The following is a 23,743-nucleotide window of genomic DNA, read 5'->3' on the forward strand; positions in this document are numbered from 1 at the left end:
TGTTACACCTATTGTAATGGGGCACAGGAGGTTCATGCCATGAGGTCTGCATAACTGGTGAGTGATGGCCAACATTTGGTACATTAAAGCCTTGAATGCTCATGTTTCGTACTATATATAGTTGTTTACTCATAGATGTTGTTTTTGTTCTTGTGTTGGATTCAGTTGCCTTTTACCAATCCCCATCCTCTAGTTTCAGATTCGGCTCAGATCAGGACCCTAAACTGCACAAAGAGAGAATTGAAACCGTAACGTGCCGTGCCCACTCCTTTCAATATACACGGTCACCGCACTCATACTTCATATAGTCTCCACTGCGGAAATCTAAAGGGGTGTAAGTGTCTTCTAGACAATGCTAAAGGTCGACTATATTATTAAATCACCCTATGAGAAGAACATTTCCCAAAATTTTGTGCAAATATTGCATACGTAGGGAAGAGTAATGGTCTACTGGACATGTAACTTTTTAGCCACATTAAGATTAATGAAGGGAATGGAGATAAAAAAAAATTGACGGAATTGCAACTAGAAGACGCCTTATGGCCACCCTATAGCTGAGAGGTACACAGCCATGTTGGTGGGCTGTCCAATGATGTCTTTGGAGGAATCTGGGCTAATAACTTTCTTAGATTTCCAAAAAGAGAGTGCCAACTTGGACACAACTGTTAAGTGGTCAACTTGGGCATCTCACCTTACAGGACATCTTCCCCATCCTAATAAAACAAACTCCCAGCGAAGACTTTGGAGGTCCAATTTCTCCAATTCATTGGCCAGATGGTCCATGGATGTCTAATTGGTGGTGGTCTGCAGTAGCCACAAATTCATACCTAGCACGTCCAGCCCCATTCTATTCAATCACTACAATGGAGAGTTTTCCAACTGCTCCTCCGAAAGGACTAGACGTTGTTTTCAGGATCGGTAACGGTTCAACTGGTCTAGTGAATATATTTCACATGTCTATAATGGTATCAACTATCATTTTCTTTTGATAGCTTGGAAAAGCTCACATGAATCATGGTCATCTAGTTGAAGGACATTTCTGCAGGAAAGGAACCTTGCAAAGGGACCTAGCAACCACTAGAACTTACTCCCTAGTCTAATAGGAAGAAAGTTTTGGGGTTACAACCTCACCGACCTAACAAGTCCAACTCCACCATATGATTCAAAGTTTTAGGGAGAATCTTCAATTGATATCATGGAAGAGGTTACATCAATTATGGATTGATGGACAAAATTTTCTGAAGAGGAGGAATAGAGCTAAGGGACCTCTCTATAATTTGCCATTACTGGAATGAAATTGTTGAGATCATGGACAAACAACTCCCCTCCCATCTCTACTCCACAATCCAAGGGGTTTCGTAGGAGGATCTGCATACCATGGATGAGTAATAGATGATGGTTATCTTCTTGAAGGACATCACTGTAGAGAAAAAAAGAACCGGGCCGCAGGCCCAATATAAACTAAAGTGTTGAGATAACTATTTTATGACCTTCCTTCTGACTTTGAGACTCTCAAACTTTGCATCATGGTTTAGAGGACAAAAATATCAAAGAGAAAATTAAAGACTGGGGTTATGACAGCTCAAGACAAGCCCAAAGTGAATTTTTAAGTGAACCTGAATGTTACATGATGCATTATGAGTTGTAAAGTTATTTTTATGTACAGGGTCATGACTTTCAGGAAATGTGTTCAACCTGTTGGGGCCATCTTCTGCCCAAACTGTAAGCTCACCAAAACTTTTAGATCTGTAGCCTGAATATTTCCCACTACATTCAACCCCCAAACCAACGACAAAGAGTGGAGGACACAAAACACAGCAAAACTACTAAACTGTCGAAAGCAGTAAAAAAAAAATTTATTCACAAAAAATTCAACACTTTTTCTGCAATTATTTTGACCTTTGGCATCTTGGGTTCTTATCACGACATTGGTCTGATATGATATTTCTACAATAGTGTAGACTTTTTTTGTAGCATATATATACATGAATCAGAATCTTATATACATAATATTATCAAGCAGAGAAGTCAAAATGTACATTTTCATCATCACTTTCCAGTCCAAAGGTAAATTTTACTAACAACCAAATGGAGAAATATTACAAAAGTTTTTACATTTTAGTTTCTACATCCTTGGGTTTGCCACAAAATATTACATTGACCTCAACATTTATAATCCCTTTCCAGGACAAATGGGGATTGTACAAACTTTCACACTCAAAAAAATACAACAATTTCTTTCAATTTTTCTTGAATGTTTTTGGTCCTCATAATTTGCATAAATTTGATTGGGCCAGTTCTAGTGAGGATCCAGTGAGTGACACTCCCAAATAATAAGAGAAGAAGAGCTGAAGGCAATTAGACCTTCCAGAAATTTAGTTGGACCAGTCAATCTCAAAGCTATGCAGGTCTTAGAGGTGGTCCATTAGCTTACATTAACATAGCAAGGTGGTCCAATGATACATTTACCCGTTACACATTGCCATGTTAAAGGGGAAGTCTAATTTAGAACACGTTTTTAAAGTGATCGCTTATTGAAATTACACACAACAATTATGATGGAGGGATTTTTCTCCCCCCAATGATGATTGTTCGAAGTAGCCTTTATATATATTAAAGTGAATTTAAGATATGAAAGAGGGGGGCGAATCACATGAAATAATGTCTTTTTGTATATACCTTTAATAAATAAACTAGATGCAACTCAACTTATTAATGGAAGTTTTAGGGATACCCAGGGAGTAACAAGGTTCCCCATTCTTACAAGATGCTAGATACTGTAGGGTCAGTTCAGTCCTTATGGCTATGGAGATGTAAACATATTTGATTGATTGACAAATGGAGGTTTCCAAAAAGTTTTTGGTGTCCTCCCAATCATCTGTAAAGTTTAACACTTACTTTGCCTTGAGATTTTATCCTTGGCAAAAAAAAAAATCCTGTTGAGAGGTCTCAACCTTCATCAGTTCACTGATGGTCTGTAACGTTCTTCAACGAGGAGGTAGAGTATGGCCAGTGTTGACCATTGACCCTGTCCTGTTAACTACATCGGATCCTGGGGCACCTTAACCCCAGTTAACTCTACGCTGTTTCTCTTGCTGGTAGATTCTAGTCGACCCTTTCCCTGGAAGTCCTTGGCGATGTCTTCGAACGTCCGGCCCCTTGTCTCAGGGACTTTGAAGAAGGTGAAGATGAAAAAGATGATCAGCAGACCCATGAAAATGAGGAAGACATAGGGGCCACATCCTGCCTGTTGGATGGAAATGGATAGTTAGATGGAGAGCAAAAGTTTAACTTGGGATCCCAACGATACTTTCAGCAACACACATGACCCATTGATGAAGAACTGGCAGCCCGTGTCATTTCTAGGGTCTTAAAAATTAGAATGCCTCAGCTAACTACTATATACTGAACTGCTTCACTGGCAGCTTGAGCCATAAATTTTATTGCACAGAACGAGGTTGAAGGACTTAAGATGCTTAAATTGCTAGACATCAAATTAAATCAAAATGTTATACAGCATATTACTGGTCTATTGCCAACTGTTACCACTGCTACCTCTATGTCCTTCTCCAAACTGGATATGTAGGTAGAGCATAGAGGATTTATACTCAGAATTTTGGATTGGGCCTCCATGTAAAAAAAGAAACATGGACCATCACCCTCTATAAAGATTATCTAGTCCTATCTCAAGTGAACAGGGTAATTACTATTAGACAACAATTTCTTGAACCACAGGCATTCCCCATATGATCTTTCTAACTTACCTGTGCATAGGGAAACAACATGCCCACTAGGAAGTTTGCCGTCCAGTTGGAGCATCCGGATACAGCCATGGCTGCTGGCCGTGGACCTTGACTGAAGAGCTCAGCTACAATGAACCAAGGGATAGGACCTGGTCCGATCTCAAACAAAGCCACAAACCCAAAGGTCGCCACAATGCTGACGTAACTCCAACCTACGGCCTGGTCCTACAACAGAAGGAAAACCACAACTGTTATCATTGCTGGTGTCCACAGGACTTGGTCAGCTGATCTATCATGACCTTCCATTGGTTTGTGTTAGACTGTGTTCACATCTTTATTGGGGGTTTCACCGTGTGAAAACAAATGGAGGTCCCTTATGGAGACCCAGCAAGGGAGCCGGTAAGCTCACCCCTGAACTACATCGTCTGGATCCAATAGGAGATGAGTAGATAGGATGGAGGACTTAATCTTAGATTATTCACTTACGATTAGCTTCAGAGCAATTGTCATAATCATAGCAAACACTGCCATTCCTCCCAGACCGATGAGATGCAGAGTCCGACGTCCGGCACGTTCTACAACCAAGAGCTGGAAAAGTAAGGAAGATTATCAGTTCTTGTACACACAACACACCTACAACTCTGGCAAGACTCCACTGACGATGGAGGGTGAATACACTCCAACTTTATCAACAACTTACCGATACCACTGTGAAGACAGTGTTGACGATACCAGCACCAATGGTGGCAATGACTGGATTCGGAACCTTGGCTTTTTCAAATATACTTGTCGAATAGTAAAAGACCTAAAAGGAAACAGGAAAAATTGTCAATAAAGAAGTAGGAGACCTCCTCCTATGAATTAGAATGGTGGTCCCCAACCACCGGACTGCGGCTTGAGACCAGGGCGTGGAACATTTTATTGGGGAGGGGGAAGCATTGCTGGGGGCATTGTACGGGGGGGAGAGCAATGCTAGGGGCATTATATGGGGGAGAGCACTGCTGGGGGCATTTTTAATTAGGGAGAGCACTTCTGGGGGCATTATATTGGGCAGCACTGCTGGGGCATTTAAATAGGGGTGTGGAGCACTGTTGGGGGCATTTTATAAGGGGTGGGGACCACTAATGGAGGGCACTGCTGGGGGCATCTCATTAATAGTGGAGCACTGCTCAGGGCATTTAATAAGGGGGGCACTGCTGTGGGCATTTCATTAGGGGGAAGAACTGATGGGGGCATTTCATTTGGGGGAGCACTGCTGGGGACATTGAATTTGGGGGGGGGCACTGCTGGGGACATTGCATTAGGGAGGAGCACTGCTAGGGACATTGCATTTGGGGGAGCACTGCTGGGGACACTGCATTAGGGAGGAGCACTGCTGGGGGCATTTCATTAGGGGAGGACTGCTGGGGACATTTTATAGGGCTTCTGCTGTCGACATTTACTTCTGGGGGCATTTCATTAATAGGGGAGCACTGCTGGGGACATTATTTTATGTAGCAGGGAGCAATGTTGGGGGCATTTCATTAATGGGGAAGCACTGCTGAGAACCTTGCATTGAGGGGGCTCAGCTAAGGACATTTCATTGAGTCGGGGGCTCTGCTAGGGACATTTCATTGGGTGGGGGGCACTTCTGGGTACATTTCATTGGGGGAGCACTACTGGGGCATTTCATTGTGTGTGGGGACTCTGCTGGGGACATTTCACTGGGTGGGAGGGGGCTCTACTAGGGACATTTCATTGGGTTGGGGGCTCTGCTGCAGACATTTCATTGGGTGAGGGGCTCTGCTAGGTATGTTTCATCAGGTGGGAGAAGCACTGCTGGGAACGTTTAATTGGGAGGAGTACTGCTGGGGATATTGCATTTGGGGACTCTAATATGGACATTTCAGTGAAAAGCCCAAAGACAAGGGGACATTATACGTAGGTGTGTGGGGGTTTTAAGGGGTATTATAATGTCCACTTTTCTGTGGCTGTCTTCTTATCAAGACATTAAAAGAGAGCTATGGATAAAGGGGCACTATAGAGGGAGGATGCAGGGGGGACATAATATGCAATGGGGTTAGATATTGAGTTTTTGTGGGACACAATTTTTTTTTCCCAATGACAGAGGGTTACCCACTGTATGCAATTTAGGTATGCAATTTGTCTTAGTATAAGACAAGTGGAGCCACTTACAGCATTGATGCCAGATAGCTGCTGAGAAAGCTGCAAGACAATGGCAATAATGATCGGCTGTCGATACTGTCTGGAACGGAAGAGTTCTACAAATGAGACAGGCTTCTCCTGCGCCATGCGGTGACCTTCTTCCTTCATCTCTTCAATGTCAGAGGCAACATCCCGAGTTCCTCGAATTTTCTGTAAAACTAAATTTACAACAGTTAGAAGGGGTTTCTGATATTCCGAAAACAACTTAAGTAATTCTTTACAATTAAAAAAAAAATTGCAGTCTTCTCTCTTGGGTTCTCTGGTTCCAGTGGTGGCTCTCTGGTCTCCCGGGATTCATGCCCCATGGGACTGGAAGTGAGGACAACATGTAAATTGTGCATGTGAGTTGACCTCAGTCTTCATGCCTCATCCATTAAGACCAGTCAGTGGCTCATCCATCACAAGCACATGTACATGATGTCATAACTTCTGTTCCAATGAGGCCAGAAGCCCCAAAGAGTGGGAGCTGCCACTGTCAGGATTGCCCTGGAGAGGGGAGTATAGATGATGTATATTGTACATGGTACATGGTGGATGAGACAATCCTTGGCCACATCGTTCACAAGCCACCTATTTCAGCCAGTGATTGGCGCAGCCATCACACGTATAATATAAGTGACCACATCACTTCTGATCTAATAAGGCCAGAAGTAGCAAAAAATAAAGATATGCTACTAGAACCAGGAGCCCTTCAAGGAGGTGAATATATCACCGTACATTGTGTATGAGATGATTATTAAAACGCTATGCATCACAACACATTTGCATGTAGCATCATCACTTCTGGTCCAATCGGATCAGATGCCCCATAGGTAACATGCCATTCGATGTCGCTAGTGATTGACTTAGTCATCACATGCCCGAGGTTTGGTCCAACGGGACCAGAAGCCCCAGAGATGGAGTCTCTACGGAAAGGTAAGTATAGGTTTATGATTTTTATACTAAAGTAACTGCCTCGAGGTTTGCCGATTATCGATAGACCCATTAAATGTATGTGAGTCTTTTGAACTATTTACAAAGTTATTAACAAGTTTATGTAAACTTAAATCAAACTGAAGGCTGTCTTCAGAAACCCAATGGACATTAAGTAATAATCTCTGCTTGTGAGCAGCAGGCAGCGGGTGCCACCTGTTGCCATCTGATTAAAGAACTCCTGGTGCCACCTGGCATGCGCCCGCTTTACTATTATGGTTTTTAACAATTGCTCAATAAGTACACATCTGCACTCATCTACAGACATCGGCCACCACCCATCCTGCTGCCATCCTCGCATCCAACCAAGGTTTTATTGACTACTGCTAATGGAAGACTTTGTAGAAGACATCTGCTGCTCCACTTATCTCTGTAGATCTGAAAGTCCCCCACTTTTATAGATATAACTAAAAAATCCATTACTAACGGGCTTGGTATTTGTGGACAGCTCGTCAAGTCAGCCCATCTTCCAAATTTTATTTGGGATGGAAATGTGCCAAAGTAAGCTTGACAAGTCTAGTCTCGTATTTGCTGCGTTAAGAAGGTCATTCATTGTGGAGAAGCTTAAGGATTACAAATGAAACTAGATCCACATTTAGTGAGACCAGAGGTTCATATTTCTGAGGGACCTCAACCCATATTATGGTGTGAAGGCTTATGTTGGAGACATATGTTGGGATTTCTCTCCTTAGTTCACCTCTGATGGGAAACACCATGGTTTTCCACTGTATGAGGTACAATGGGGGTATAAGGACCTATGGGTTGGTGCTTACATCAAGCAAGTTGGGGACAATACAAGACCTAGAGAAGCGAATCAGAGTGGGGGGTTCTATGTACTTCTCAAACTGTATGAATGAACCCAGGTAACACTTTAGTACCAGGGAATAAGAGTTCTGTGGTGGAACCACAGCGGATGGGTTATTATGGGAAGAGAATGGGAGGTATCCTTACTTAGAGAATTTGGAGTTGTAGAATGGACTCTTTGGACTTATCCCTGCAACCTGAAGAACCATCAGACTTGAATCATATTGGCTATGAAGATATATGGCCAACTATAGTCCCCATTGGGGGTGTTGGTAGAGTTTATGGAAAGAATACTAGTTCAGACAACTCCAGTCCCTCAATGAAAATGTTGAAAACCACAACAGAACCTAAAGCCATATTATAGGTTAGTGAAGTCCACTGTCCACCAATGTTATCATTTTTCAGATGAAGCAATACTATGATCATCAGTGATCTCATGATACTCACTGGCCTCAGCTTTATCATGCTCATTCTTCATAATAAGTAGATATCGGGGGCTTTCTGGACAGAACGGTAGTAGCCCACATTGGATGACTGACAGGATCACTGTGATCCCCAATAAGAGAGGCCAGAATGTTGCAGATCCCAGGATCACTTCCAGCCCAAAAATCTGAAAGAAGAGATACAAGAAAAAGATCAATTAGGATCAAAAGTCTTAGATGAGACAAAACGTTCTTATGAGTCAATGTCCAAAGTGATGACACAGTGCTCTTTACATGTCTATGCAACCAATGTATCTTCAGTCCAACTGGAATGGGTGAAATTTCTGAGTTCCAGACCGGAGTAGCTCGGAGCATCGCTAAAAAGTATCGGACAGTAGATCGTCAATAGTTCCCTTTATTAGTGGCTACGCGTTTTGTTTCAGAACTTGAACCTTCATTGCCTGACGTAGGTTCAATTTCTGAACTGCAACGCTTATCCATGAATAAAGGGAACTATTGACGTTCTACTGTCCTGATGCTTTTGAGCGCTACTCCGGTATGGAACTCAGAAATTTCACCCGTTCCAATATACTACCTGTCAGTCTGCCTGGACGGAACAAGGTAGATACAAAATGGAGATTTGCACCTGGGACATCACTCTACGTGCACATGATATTGTGCCACCAGGTGAGCACCTTAAATTATACTCTTCACTCCAAACATATGCAACGATACTACACGAGGAGAGCGCCCCTGTTTTCTTTGTGTCTCCTCTGTCTGACTATCATTGGAAATTTAGGGATCAAAGGCCACTAGACCTCCCTGCATTTCTCCAATTTTCCCAGGTCGTTTTTTATCTTCAGCCCAATTGGAATTGAGGAGCTTGAGTTGAGGGATAGGTTTGGAGCCTTACTATTCAGTGTTGATCTGAAAAAACTCCATTAATTCAGAAGAGGTGAAGAAGAACCCAGTACTCTGTCTGAGATGACCCCACATTTTCTCTTCATGTTAATGTTGTGACATCCCAAATACGTGAATATTAGGGTCTTGGAGTATATGGATACTTAGTCATCGTAAAAAACTGTAGATGGTCGCCTATTTCATAGCATATCACATGACAGATACAGATTACAGCAACTCCCTACCTGTGCTATCAATATTCCCACCACGATGCCAAGTTGGTTCAATGTCCCCAGAGCACCTCGGTAAGCGGTGGGCGCCATCTCTCCAATATACATAGGAACTAATCCAGTGCAGAATCCAGAGAAAATTCCAATAATGAATCTTCCAATAATTATCATCTCGTAGGAATGGCCGAGCTTCGAGAGAGCCATGAGCGCTCCTCCCACCAGGGCAAAAATGTTGACCAACAACATTGAATTCCTCCTGGTGAAGAAAATAATACGTTATACAGTGTGTACTACAGATCGTGAAATTTACTACATGGAGAATGATAATTAGGGCAGTGGTTCCTAAAGTGTATTTGTGACTTATTGGGACTGAAGGTCCTCTATGCGTCAGAGGCAACTGGTTCCCACATGGACTTCAATCTACTAGAATTAAAACTTTTGTATTATTACATCTGGGGAAAGGGATAGTTGGTCCCAAAACATGACGCAGTCCAATTGTACTCGAGATGTTTATACAAGAGGTCTAGGTGAGTTGACCCAAAATGCGTTATTACCTACCTAAAGTGATTGTAGCTATGTTACATCTACACTATGGAAACCAAATATCAAGCAATCTACTGGAGCTTGATATGGTCTTGTTCTGGTACCTAAGATATTGGTTAGTTGGCCTTGAAATGCACTGGGAGGATGTCCTGGTCTGAAGATGGTGATGGGATTATGAAAGCAGAAGAAGTCTTGAAATGTGCTGCTACTACGAAATGTGTTCTACTGAAACCTACTCCAAAACTGAGAACAGAGAGGTGTTGAAATTTTTGAGGATACTAAGAAATAAATCAGAACCGCGTTGAGAACAGTTCCATGAAGCAGTGTGCTACAGAGACATAGTGAGGTCCTATCTAATGGTCCACCAGACCAGACAACTCTTTTCCACCACGACACCAGGATACAGGTCTCCAGCTCTCACCTGCCAAAGCGATTAGCAAAATACCCAACCGATAGAGATCCAAACATCCCCCCAACAGAGAAAATAGCCACAGACAGTGACCACAGCGAGGTGAGCATGCTCTCGGACATCTCCTCGTGGTAGCGAATGATGTGAGACTCATTGTAGAAGGACCTGAGGATCTGTGAAGAGATGATCTCAGGTCAACATTTAGAAAAAACAGAGGGTTTGTTACATTTTCTGGATTCTCTAGTGTTGCATGCCGATACCCCCATCTCCAGCGAAAGATCCTTGGCCTTCTATCTATCTATCTATCTATCTCATATCTATCTATCTATCTATCTCATATCTATCTATCTATCTATCTATCTATCTATCTATCTCATATCTATCTATCTCATATCTATCTATCTATCTCATATCTATCTATCTATCTCATATCTATCTATCTATCTATCTCATATCTATCTATCTATCTCATATCTATCTATCTATCTCATATCTATCTCATATCTATCTATCTCATATCTATCTATCTATCTATCTCATATCTATCTATCTATCTATCTCATATCTATCTCATATCTATCTATCTCATATCTATCTCATATCTATCTATTTGATATTTATTTATCCATCTATCTCATATCTATCTGTAGGAAAGTAAGCTTTTCCATTTATCTTGTGCAGTCTCAAAAAATTGTACTAGACTACGTGCAGAATTCACGGCCCCTGACTCCGCCCCCCCCCCCCCCCCACTTGTTAGACAGGAGGACGCTTCATGTACTATATATAACAATTTCTTTACCTTTGTCAGTAATATTGTTGTCTCTGTGTATTCTGGAACATTTTGTGATTCCGGGACAGGACAGGAGCAAAAATGTAATCACTGTAACTTGTTGAAGCACGCAGCATTCATTCCATAGAGAGCGAGCAACACAAGTAATGTGTTATATCTCCACAACCACAGAAATAATGGGACCTCCATCGAGACCTCACCCACAGGACTGGGCCAAGGCAGTATTATAGTAGTTATATTCTTGTACATAGGGGGCAGTATTATAGTAGTTATATTCTTGTACATAAGGGGCAGTATTATAGTAGTTATATTCTTGTACATAGGGGGCAGTATTATAGTAGTTATATACCTGTACATAGGGGGCAGTATTATAGTAGTTATATTCTTGTACATGGGGGCAGTATTATAGTAGTTATATTCTTGTACATAGGGGGCAGTATTATAGTAGTTATATTCTTGTACATAGGGGGCAGTATTATAGTAGTTATATTCTTGTACATAGGGGGCAGTATTATAGTAGTTATATTCTTGTACATAGGGGGCAGTATTATAGTAGTTATATTCTTGTACATAGGGGCAGTATTATATTAGTTATATTCTTGTACATAGGGGGCAGTATTATATTAGTTATATTCCTGTACATAGGGGGCAGTATTATAGTAGTTATATTCTTGTACATAGGGGCAGTATTATTGTAGTTATATTCTTGTACATAGGAGGCAGTATTATAGTAGTTATATTCTTGTACATAGGGGGCAGTATTATTGTAGTTATATTCTTGTACATAGGGAGCAGTATTATAGTAGTTATATTCTTGTACATAGGGGCAGTATTATATTAGTTATATTCTTGTACATAGGGGGCAGTATTATAGTAGTTATATTCTTGTACATAGGGGCAGTATTATAGTAGTTATATTCTTGTACATAGGGAGCAGTATTATAGTAGTTATATTCTTGTACATAGGGAGCAGTATTATAGTAGTTACATTCTTGTACATAGGGGGCAGTATTATAGTAGTTATATTCCTGTACATAGGGGGCAGTATTATAGTAGTTATATTCTTGTACATAGGGGGTAGTATTATAGTAGTTATATTCTTGTACATAGGGGGCAGTATTATAGTAGTTATATTCCTGTACATAGGGGTCAGTATTATAGTAGTTATATTCTAGTACATAGGGAGCAGAATTATAGTAGTTATATTCTTGTACATAGGGGGTAGTATTATAGAAGTTATATTCTTGTACATAGGGAGCAGTATTATAGTAGTTATATTCTTGTACATAGGGGCAGTATTATAGTAGTTATATTCTTGTACATAGGGGCAGTATTATATTAGTTATATTCTTGTACATAGGGGGCAGTATTATAGTAGTTATATTCTTGGATATAGGGAGCAGTATTATAGTAGTTATATTCTTGTACATAGGGGACAGTATTATAGTAGTTATATTCTTGTACATAGGGGCAGTATTATAGTAGTTATATTCTTGTACATAGGGGGCAGTATTATAGTAGTTATATTCTTGGATATAGGGAGCAGTATTATAGTAGTTATATTCTTGTATATAGGGGGCAGTATTATAGTAGTTATATTCTTGTACATAGGGAGCAGTATTATAGTAGTTATATTCTTGTACATAGGGGGCAGTATTATAGTAGTTATATTCCTGTACATAGGGGGCAGTATTATAGTAGTTATATTCTTGTACATAGGGGCAGTATTATAGTATTTATATTCTTGTACACAGGGGGCAGTATTATAGTAGTTATATTCTTGTACATACGGGCAGTATTATAGTAGTTATATTCTTGTACACAGGGGGCAGTATTATAGTAATTATATTCTTATACATAGGGGGGCAGTATTATAGTAGTTATAGTCTTGTACATAGGGGGCAGTATTATAGTAGTTATATTCTTGTACATAGGGGGCAGTATTATAGTACTTATATTCTTGTACATAGGGGGCAGTATTATAGTAGTTATATTCTTGTATATAGGGGGCAGTATTATAGTAGTTATATTCTTGTACATAGGGGGCAGTATTATAGTAGTGATATTCTTGTACATAGGGGGCAGTATTACAGTAATTATATTCTTGTACATAGGGGGCAGTATTACAGTAGTTATATTCTTGTACATAGGGGGCAGTATTATAGTAGTTATATTCTTGTACATAGGGGGCAGTATTATAGTAGTTATATTCTTGTACATAGGGGGCAGTATTATAGTAGTTATATTCTTGTACATAGGGGGCAGTATTATAGTAGTTATATTCTTGTACATAGGGGGCAGTATTATAGTAGTTATATTCTTGTATATAGGGGGCAGTATTATAGTAGTTATATTCTTGTACATAGGGAGCAGTATTACAGTAGTTATATTCTTGTACATAGGGGGCAGTATTATAGTAGTTATATTCTTGTACATAGGTGGCAGTATTATAGTAGTTATATTCTTGTACATAGGGGGCAGTATTATAGTAGTTATATTCCTGTACATAGGGGGCAGTATTATAGTAGTTATATTCTTGTACATAGGGGGCAGTATTATAGTAGTTATATTCTTGTACATAGGGGGCAGTATTATAGTAGTTATATTCCTGTACATAGGGGGCAGTATTATAGTAGTTATATTCTTGTACATAGGGGGCAGTATTATTGTAGTTATATTCTTGTACATAGGGGGCAATATTATAGTAGTTACATTCTTGTACATAAGGGGCAGTATTATAGTAGTTATATTCTTTTACATATGGGGCAGTATTATAGTAGTTATATTCTTGTACATAGGGGGCAGTATTATAGTAGTTATATTCTTGTACATAGGGGGCAGTATTATAGTAGTTATATATTCTTGTGCATAGGGGGCAGTATTATAGTAGTTATATTCCTGTACATAGGGGCAGTATTATAGTAGTTATATTCTTGTACATAGGGGGCAGTATTATAGTAGTTATATTCTTGTACATAGGTGGCAGTATTATAGTAGTTATATTCTTGTACATAGGGGGCAGTATTATAGTAGTTATATTCCTGTACATAGGGGGCAGTATTATAGTAGTTATATTCTTGTACATAGGGGGCAGTATTATAGTAGTTATATTCTTGTACATAGGGGGCAGTATTATAGTAGTTATATTCCTGTACATAGGGGGCAGTATTATAGTAGTTATATTCTTGTACATAGGGGGCAGTATTATTGTAGTTATATTCTTGTACATAGGGGGCAATATTATAGTAGTTACATTCTTGTACATAAGGGGCAGTATTATAGTAGTTATATTCTTTTACATAGGGGGCAGTATTATAGTAGTTATATTCTTGTACATAGGGGGCAGTATTATAGTAGTTATATTCTTGTACATAGGGGGCAGTATTATAGTAGTTATATATTCTTGTACATAGGGGGCAGTATTATAGTAGTTATATTCCTGTACATAGGGGCAGTATTATAGTAGTTATATTCTTGTACATAGGGGGCAGTATTATAGCAGTTACACTCTTGTACATAGGGAGCAGTATTATAGTAGTTATATTCCTGTACATAGGGGGCAGTATTATAGTAGTTATATTCTTGTACATAGGGGGCAGTATTATAGTAGTTATATTCCTGTACATAGGGGGCAGTATTATAGTAGTTATATTCTTGTACATAGGGGGCAGTATTATAGTAGTTATATTCCTGTACATAGGGACAGTATTGTAGGACGTGGCCCTGTGCAGAGATGAAATTTTGTTTTCACAGAATATGAAGGTAGTTGGATCATTGCTACATAAATACATATTTATGTGAATGTTTGTGCTGCGGTCATTTATTATTTTACCTTTTCTGGAGCATTGATGACTCCTGTGTTGTACCCAAACTGAAGGGATCCAATTGAAGCCACCAGTACACAGAAGGCTAGAGAACACGTCAGACCACCCTGCCGAGACAGGGAGATTAGTTATGATGTTGATTTAATATATATTTTTTCTTTGTTTCCAGTTAAAGCGATAACCCGACCACCAACAATATACCAGCCCAGTGTTTGACCAATGCATCAATTTTGTTAAGATTGTATATACCGTAATTACTTTTTTACATCTGCATTTCCTATTCCTGTCCTGTGTGCGGCGCTCTGTACTTGTGTTTTTGGCTCTCCTATGCCACATATCACATAATTACAATAAGCCAGGGATAGACAATGTGCTGTGAATTCTACGTGTAAACAAGACTCTTAAAGGGACGGGTAAAAGTACTAAAAGTCAATGTTAGTGTCAAAGCCAGTAGATTGCAGTCCTCCCGATTTCTCCGGGTACATGCATGCTCAGCATCGGTTTGATTCTCAAAGTGTAGATTCTGTTGACTCTAATGACCATAAGAATAAATATTTTGGACAAATTGACATCCAATAGTCCAACACCACCGGGCCCTTCCCCTCCAACATCTGCCCAAATGTCAGACTCCTGGTCAGAAATCACCAGGATCGGCGGCGATGACCCTATTTTTATAGGCAGTTCTACATATGGTCCATAAACTCAGGATTGGGGTTGGGTTGTTCTTTAAGTATGCAGCTAATTATATGTTCTATATGTTCTCTCTGGGATTCCTAGGCTCATTCCAGATGGGAACAGTCAGACAGGACGATGCACTTTGTGTCCATAATGGGGTGCATGTCCTAAGACACCTGAATTTCGAGGGGCATCAGGCATTTACTAATATTTTTGGAAAGACTCCATTCTATCTCTAATGTTCCCCTATGGAAGTCTTATCTGGGGGCTGTTAATAAAGTATGGTCTGGGGTTGGTATATGGGGGTATTTGTAGCGGGTGCATCTGAGTTCAGTAACCAGAGAAGATATGGTCTGGGGTCTGTACATGGACGTATGGTTTGTGGGTCTGTCGACAAAAGGATCTGTTTGGTTACTTACATAAAGAGTCCGGATCATTAAAAAGGGGCATGGCTTGAGGTCTGCATCTCATGTGTGGGGTGGTAATTAGTGGTCTAGAGGGTCTGATGTGTGGTCTAGAGGGTCATTTTGGGGCTAGCTGAGGGAGTAGATATAATAATTGTAATTCATAGGCCATAGGACGGGGGACGTTAAGAAAGAAGAAGTACAATGCTTATTGGCCCCATCCCCATGATGTCCATCATCTTTGTAAGATAGCAGATATATACGTCCTGAACTGAAGTCAGAGAAACTCCATGATAAGAGACAACGTCAGAGAACAGAGAGAAGAGGATTATGGAGAGAGCAACAGAGAGAAGAGGATTATGGAGAGAGCATCGGAGAGAAGAGGATTATGGAGAGAGCAACAGAGAGAAGAGGATTATGGAGAGAGCAACAGAGAGAAGAGGATTATGGAGAGAGCATCGGAGAGAAGAGGATTATGGAGAGAGCAACAGAGAGAAGAGGATTATGGAGAGAGCAACAGAGAGAAGAGGATTATGGAGAGAGCAACAGAGAGAAGAGGATTATGGAGAGAGCAACAGAGAGAAGAAGATTATGGAGAGGGCAACAGTAATAATATGAGACTGCAATAAAGAGAATTAGAGAGAGCAGTAATAATATGAGAGTGCAACAAAGAGAAATAGAGAGAGCAATAGAGAGAAGAATATTATGGTGAGAGCAAGGGAGAAAATTAGAGAGAAACAGTAATAATATGAGACTGAAATAAAGAGAATAAGAGAGAACAACAACAATGTTAGAGTGCAAAAAAGAGATTAGAGATAGCAACAGTAAGAGAAAGAATTAAAGAGAAAGAGCAATAGTAACAATATGAGAGTGCAACAGAGTATTAGAGAGAGAGCACAACAGTAAGAATGTGAGAGCGCAAAAGAGAGAATTAGGGAGAGCAATGGTAACAATATAAGAACACAACAGAAAGAATTAGAGAGCAACTGTAACAATATGAGAGCACAAGAGAGAATAAGAGAGAGCAACAGAGTGACCATCAGAGAAAAACTGAAAAAATTAGAGAGAAACAGTAACAATATAAGAGCGGAACAAAGACTTAGAGAGAGCAAAAGTAAAAATAAGAGAGCGCAACAGAGAGAATTAGAGAGCAAAAGTAACAAAGAGAGATCCCAATAGTAATATTATGAGAGTGCAAAAGTTACAATATGAGAGCAGAACAGAGAGTATTAGAGAGAGCAAAGGAGAGAATGAGAGAGAGCAACAGTAACAATATGAGAGCACAACAGTGATAATACGAGCAAAAAAGCAGACGGTATAAGAATGCACCAGAGGGATTAAGAGAAAGCAATAGTAATGAGAGAGCAAAAGTGACAATATGAGAGCGCAACGGAGAGAATGGGGCAGATTTACTTACCCGGTCCATTCGCGATCCAGCGGTGGATTTGGGTCCGGCCGGGATTCACTAAGGCAGTTCCTCCGACGTCCACCAGGTGGCGCTGCTGCGCTGAGGTTCCCCGAGGCCCGCCGAAATGCACTCAAGTTCACCGGCCTATTCCTGGTGAAGGTAAGCGCGAGTCTCGTGACACTTTTTTTTTTTAAATGCGGTGGTTTCCGAATCTGTTGGGTTTTCGTTCAGCCACGCCCCCCCATTTTTGTGGCGTGCATGCCAGCGCCGATGCACCGCAATTCGATTGTGTGCGCCAAAATCCCGGGGCAATTCAGGGGAAATCGGCGCAAATCGGAAATATTCGGGTAACACATCGGGAAAACGCGAATCGGGCCCTTAGTAAATGATCCCCAATGAGAGAGCAATGGCAGAGTAAAGGACAGCAGATTCTGAGAGAGATCACAATGTCAGAAAATGTGCACGAAAAAATACAAAATCCTAACAACAGGAGAAAGGGACGACATGCAGGAGAAAGTTTAGGACAAATGACAGTGCAACAGAGAGATATGATAAAACAGAGTAACAGGGGCTGAAGTGGAAGGGAAGAAGATGTGAAGAAGGGAAAAGGAGAAAGCAACTGAAAGAGAGTGAGAGACGTGAGAGACAAGAGACTTGAGAGATGGGGGAAGATGCACAGGAAACCAGAAGATATCAGCAAGAGCAGAGACCTCAGTGATCTCCCCACAAGCGGAACCATGTGGCTTCTAATTCTATGGAAACTCATTAATATCTTCTTCGTCCATAGACCTGCGGTCATGGAGCCACCAAGCCCCGACCCCACATACAGTGCCCACAGACTAAGAGAAATGTTGCAGAAAAGCTGGAGCTACCCTGTAAGTAAATGCCCTGAAGCCATGATAATGTTGATCACAGCCCCACATGTATAAACATCTATGAAGCGAGAGGGGCAGAGACATTTGCCCCCCGGCACACTCTACAATACACATTGGGAACTTGTTCCACAACTCTGCCCTTCACATAGGAGCAACTTTCCTGCATAATTCTTCCATATCCAGCTGTTTCCGAATTTCTACATTTAAACAGTGCAGTCTGCCCCTCTGTACCCATGGGTTTTCTGCTGCCACTTTTTTGCCCATCTGCCCTATTTGTATTTGTAGACAATAAAGGTAAAAACTCACATTTTTAGGCTCCATCTCACAGATCCTCTGCCCCACTTAGGGTTAAGTTTGAACACTGTGGCAGCCAAGTTACTACAGCAAGTCTATTCGTGTTCCCAGTATGCAGCCGCTCTCAATATGCAGCCACTACGATCTGCTAAGCCTTTTACAAACCTTTTCTGGATGTGTGTGACGCCTTGAGGGTGGAACTTTACATCACCTCCTTTTAGTGATTCTTCAGAGTCATTACTTATGCATGGACAAAACTGGACCATCTACTGTCAGTAACAGAAGTTGCGCAAAATGTATGTCGTAATGTATATGACCTCTCTCAGGGCACCGCCATGGGTACCTCCTCAGCCCTCAAGCTATGATCATTTCCAACTTTTTAGACAATCTGAATAATATTAGGTTTTATTATTTATTTTTTTCATCATCTACACAGGATCAAATGTTTATTTCTGGGTGAAAAAGGGATTTTATTAGTGGGAGAACCAAAAATTAAGGATCATACTCTTACCACTCTGACACCAATTGTGGACAGCCTTCCTAACCTGACAACCAGGAAAAGAGCCAGTTGCTATTTTATTAGTGGGAGAAACAAAAATGAAGAATCATACTTGTACCATATTCTTACCTTGCTAGATCACTCTATAGCTCTTATATAAATATATATATATATATATATTCTTAAGGACTGAGCCCAAAGTTGCACCTTCAATACTGTATACACAATAATAATTACTCGGACTCCAATTTTATACATGAACAGTTTTTAGTGTGTCACTTACTAATAGTAATAGAAGGTGCACAAATTGTATGGAGTCAACTGTATATGACCCTTGTCAGAGCACTGCCTTGGGTACCTAGTCGCCCCTCAAGTTATTTTGATTGAGGCTAAGATTAAGGACCTTTTCAGTAATCTTACTTTTTCATCACCACTACAATATCCCCTTTTATAAATAAAGATTTGAACTGAGTCACTAACAATATTATAACCATTGGTAGGGCACAGCCATGGGTTCCTCCTCGCCCCTGAAGAAATTGTGATGCTGAAGGTTTAAAAAGAATCACCTTTAAAAAATGTACTATAGGGATTTAGTGGAATATATGTAGAAATATTTTTCCTTCCAGATACACATCTTGCTATAATCATCATCTACTCAGCACAAATCATTAAAGGGGAAATCTCAATATCTCACAAGGGGCACTTTCTTTCTGGCCCCCATGGATATTGAGATATCAGTTGCAGTATCTGATCACTATAATCCTCTCTACTGTCAGAGAGGAGGAGGTGATAGAGCGTGTACTAGGAATTACATAGAGAAGGTGATAGAGTGCGTACTAGGGATTATATAGAGAAGGTGATAGAGCGTGTACTAGGGATTATATAGAGGAGGTGATAGAGCGTGTACTAGGGATTATATAGAGGAGGTGATAGAGCGTGTACTAGGGATTATATAGAGAAGGTAATAGAGCGTGTACTAGGGATTATATAGAGGAGGTGATAGAGCGTTTACTAGGGATTATATAGAGGAGGTGATAGAGCGTGTACTAGGGATTATATAGAGAAGGTGATAGAGTGTGTACTAGGGATTATATAGAGGAGGTGATAGAGCGTGTACTAGGGATTATATAGAGGAGGTGATAGAGCGTGTACTAGGGATTATATAGAGGAGGTGATAGAGCGTGTACTAGGGATTATATAGAGGACGTGATAGAGTGTGTACTAGGGATTATATAGAGGAGGTGATAGAGCGTGTACTAGGGATTATATAGAGGAGGTGATAGAGCGTGTACTAGGGATTATATAGAGGAGGTGATAGAGCGTGTACTAGGGATTATATAGAGGAGGTGATAGAGCGTGTACTAGGGATTATATAGAGAAGGTGATAGAGTGTGTACTAGGGATTATATAGAGGAGGTGATAGAGCGTGTACTAGGGATTATATAGAGGACGTGATGGAGTGTGTACTAGGGATTATAAATTGGGAGGTACCAGTAGATTAGGCTAGAGATGTAGAGAGGGTACAGGATGTGCCCTAGAGATTACATATGAGGGGATTATGGCAGTAGTCTTAGCGGGAGATGACAAGGACATACACACGAGGTTTGACACAAGGCCACCTCCATGTGGTGACAGGGCTGCAGGACTCTGCTGATGTGTCCTGGAGGATCTGAAGGTTCTTATTTTATAAAGGTTCAGTATGACGTCTCCCAGTACATATCCAATAACCCGGACCTTCCTCTGCTTTGTCTGATGTCTTAGGAGATAGAGAAGGCCTGGAAGATGGTGGACACCGCCTACGAGAAGGAGCAGAAAGCAAAAGACACCATTCACTCCCTGAAGGAGGAGATTAACAATCTGACCAAACTGGTGGAGCAAGGATCGGGACTGTCCATGGGCCAGGAGCACAGGTGAGACCTCGTAACATCATGTATAGAGGATATGGATCAGTATCACCAGCCCGCAGCCAAGTGCTCGGTGCACCTACAGTTAAATGTCACATGACATCAGAAGATCCCGCTGTCAGGTCCAGTCTGACCTCCCCTTGTGTCTCCTGGGCTGGTCTTTAATCCTCTCCTCTGCTCCAGCACCTCCTCTCTGACAGTACCGAGGATTATAATGTCCAGATACTGGGACTGATATCTCAGCAACGGAGTGGGATAGAGAAAGAATTCAAAGTAGCAGCTCCTACAGAACGGGGTTTTTTTATCACTAGATGTTGAAAGGTCTGCTCTAATTAATGGAAAGGTAGTGATGTTATGAGCAGCAGAGCTGGGAATAAAGTGTCATAATCTTACCATAATGAGGTCAATTGGGGGTGATTTTTTTAAACTGAAAACCAGGAAGAAAGGGAAAGACTATTCATTGGCCAGTCTGATGACCATAAGAAGAAGAGAAGTCAATGGGGGTCATTTATTAAGGGCCCGATTCGCGTTTTCCCGACGTGTTACCCGAATATTTCCGATTTGCGCCGATTTTCCCGGTATTGCCCCGGGATTTTGGCACACGCGATGGGATTTTGGCGCATCGGCGCTGGCATGCACGCGATGGAAATCGGGGGGCGTGGCTGAACGAAAACCCGACGGATGCGGAAAAACCGCCGCATTTAAAAAACAAAAAGTGTCGCGGAGCTTGCACTTACCTTCACCAGGAATAGGCCGGTGTACTTGAGTGCATTTCAGCGGACTTCAGAGCAGTAGCGCCACCTGGTGGACGTCGGAGGAACTACCTTAGTGAATCCCGGCGGGACCCGAATCCACCGCAGAGAACGCGCCGCTGGATCGCGAATGGACCGGGTAAGTAAATCTGCCCCAATGTAGCAGGTTCTGGCCTTAGTGGTCTGAAGAATCCTCCATGCTTTGAGATACACAGCGCATTGGGTTTACCAGATGAGAGAAGTCCTCTACCCAGACCAGGTAATCTCAGTGTCCTGTGCCCTATCCCTAGTGCAGGTAATGCTGTGATCTACAGCATGTTCTTACCTACAAAATCTTATGTTGGTTGCCATAACTTTGACCGCTGAGGCTAATGTAAATTTGTAACCAAAGACATTCTGAGATTAACCTGGGGCTGCAGATTTCAGTCGACATTTGGAAAGTTGTGTACAATGATAATGAACAGGACAGATTTTGTCACCTTGGCTTCCTTTTTACCTCATCACTCTCTTCCTCAGTCCCTTACATTTCGCCATAAAGAAACCTCATTGTGTTGCGGCATAGTTTTATGTTTCCCCTGACCAGTTGTCAGAAGAATACTCTACTACTAAAGTGCTATAATACTCTACTGTTAGATTACTTTAATACTGCCCTTATGTGTGAGAGAGTAACTACTATAATACTGCCCCCTATGTACAGGAATATAACTACTATAATACTGCTCCCTATGTACAAGGATATAACTACTATAATACTGCCCCCTATGTACAAGAATATAACTACTATAATACTGCCCCTATGTACAAGAATATAACTACTATAATACTGCCCCTATGTACAGGAATATAACTACTATAATACTGCCCCCTATGTACAAGAATATAACTACTATAATACTGCCCCCTATGTACAGGAATATAACTACTATAATACTGCCCCCTATGTACAAGAATATAACTACTACAATACTGCCCCTATGTACAAGAATATAACTACTACAATACTGCCCCTATGTACAAGAATATAACTACTATAATACTGCCCCCTATGTACAAGAATATAACTACTATAATACTACCCCCTATGTACAGGAATATAACTACTATAATACTGCCCCCTATGTACAAGAATATAACTACTATAATACTGCCCCCTATGTACAAGAATATAACTAATATAATACTGCCCCCTGTGTATAAGAATATAACTACTATAATACTGCCCCCTATGTACAAGAATATAACTACTATAATACTGCCCCCTATATACAAGAATATAACTACTATAATACTGTCCCCTATGTACAAGAATACAACTACTATATTACTGCCCCCTATGTACAGGAATATAACTACTATAATACTGCCCCCTATGTACAGGAATATAACTACTATAATACTGCCCCAATGTACAAGAATATAACTACTATAATACTGCCCCCTATGTACAAGATTATAACTACTATAATACTGCCCCTATGTACAGGAATATAACTACTATAATACTGCCCCCTATGTACAGGAATATAACTACTATAATACTACTCCCTATGTACAGGAATATAACTACTATAATACTACTCCCTATGTACAGGAATATAACTACTATAATACTGCCCCCTATGTACAAGAATATAACTACTATAATACTGCCCCCTATGTACAAGAATATAACTACTACAATACTGCCCCTATGTACAAGAATATAACTACTATAATACTGCCCCCTATGTACAAGGATATAACTACTATAATACTGCCCCCTATGTACAAGAATATAACTACTATAATACTGCCCCCTATGTACAAGAATATAACTACTATAATACTGCCCCCTATGTACAAGGATATAACTACTATAATACTGCCCCCTATGTACAAGAATATAACTACTATAATACTGCCCCTATGTACAGGAAAATAACCACTATAATACTGCCCCTATGTACAAGAATATAACTACTATAATACTGCCCCTATGTACAAGAATATAACTACTATAATACTGCCCCCTATATACAAGAATATAACTACTATAATACTGCCCCCTATGTACAAGAATATAACTACTATAATACTACCCCCTATGTACA

At 40.6% G+C, this 23,743-nt stretch overlaps 1 protein-coding gene across 1 annotated transcript; it reads right to left on the reverse strand.

The window, feature by feature from the left end:
• Positions 1 to 1,827: 1,827 nt before the first annotated feature.
• LOC140105409 (solute carrier family 2, facilitated glucose transporter member 3-like) lies at positions 1,828 to 18,669 on the reverse strand. Its single transcript, XM_072129346.1, has 10 exons — positions 18,511 to 18,669; positions 14,851 to 14,949; positions 10,241 to 10,401; positions 9,292 to 9,532; positions 8,172 to 8,334; positions 5,919 to 6,106; positions 4,444 to 4,548; positions 4,230 to 4,331; positions 3,765 to 3,968; positions 1,828 to 3,247 (listed from the first exon to the last, which is right to left on the reverse strand). Exons 1-10 carry the CDS (start codon positions 18,523 to 18,525, stop codon positions 3,041 to 3,043), a joined length of 1,485 nt encoding a protein of 494 aa, XP_071985447.1. The 5' UTR covers positions 18,526 to 18,669; the 3' UTR covers positions 1,828 to 3,040.
• Between the last annotated feature and the right edge of the window lie 5,074 nt (positions 18,670 to 23,743).

This window comes from Engystomops pustulosus, chromosome 11, assembly GCF_040894005.1.
Source record: "Engystomops pustulosus chromosome 11, aEngPut4.maternal, whole genome shotgun sequence".
NCBI lineage: Eukaryota > Metazoa > Chordata > Amphibia > Anura > Leptodactylidae > Engystomops > Engystomops pustulosus.

What these genes read in the sequence shown, in the direction of transcription:
- LOC140105409 (XM_072129346.1), bottom strand. An exon ending in GCATGATAAAGCTGAGGCCA is followed by an intron (nt 6,107 to 8,171) that starts GTGAGTATCATG and finishes TTGTAAATTTAG; the next exon opens with TTTTACAGAAAATTCGAGGA. An exon ending in TGTTGTTTCCCTATGCACAG is followed by an intron (nt 3,248 to 3,764) that starts GTAAGTTAGAAA and finishes TCCATCCAACAG; the next exon opens with GCAGGATGTGGCCCCTATGT.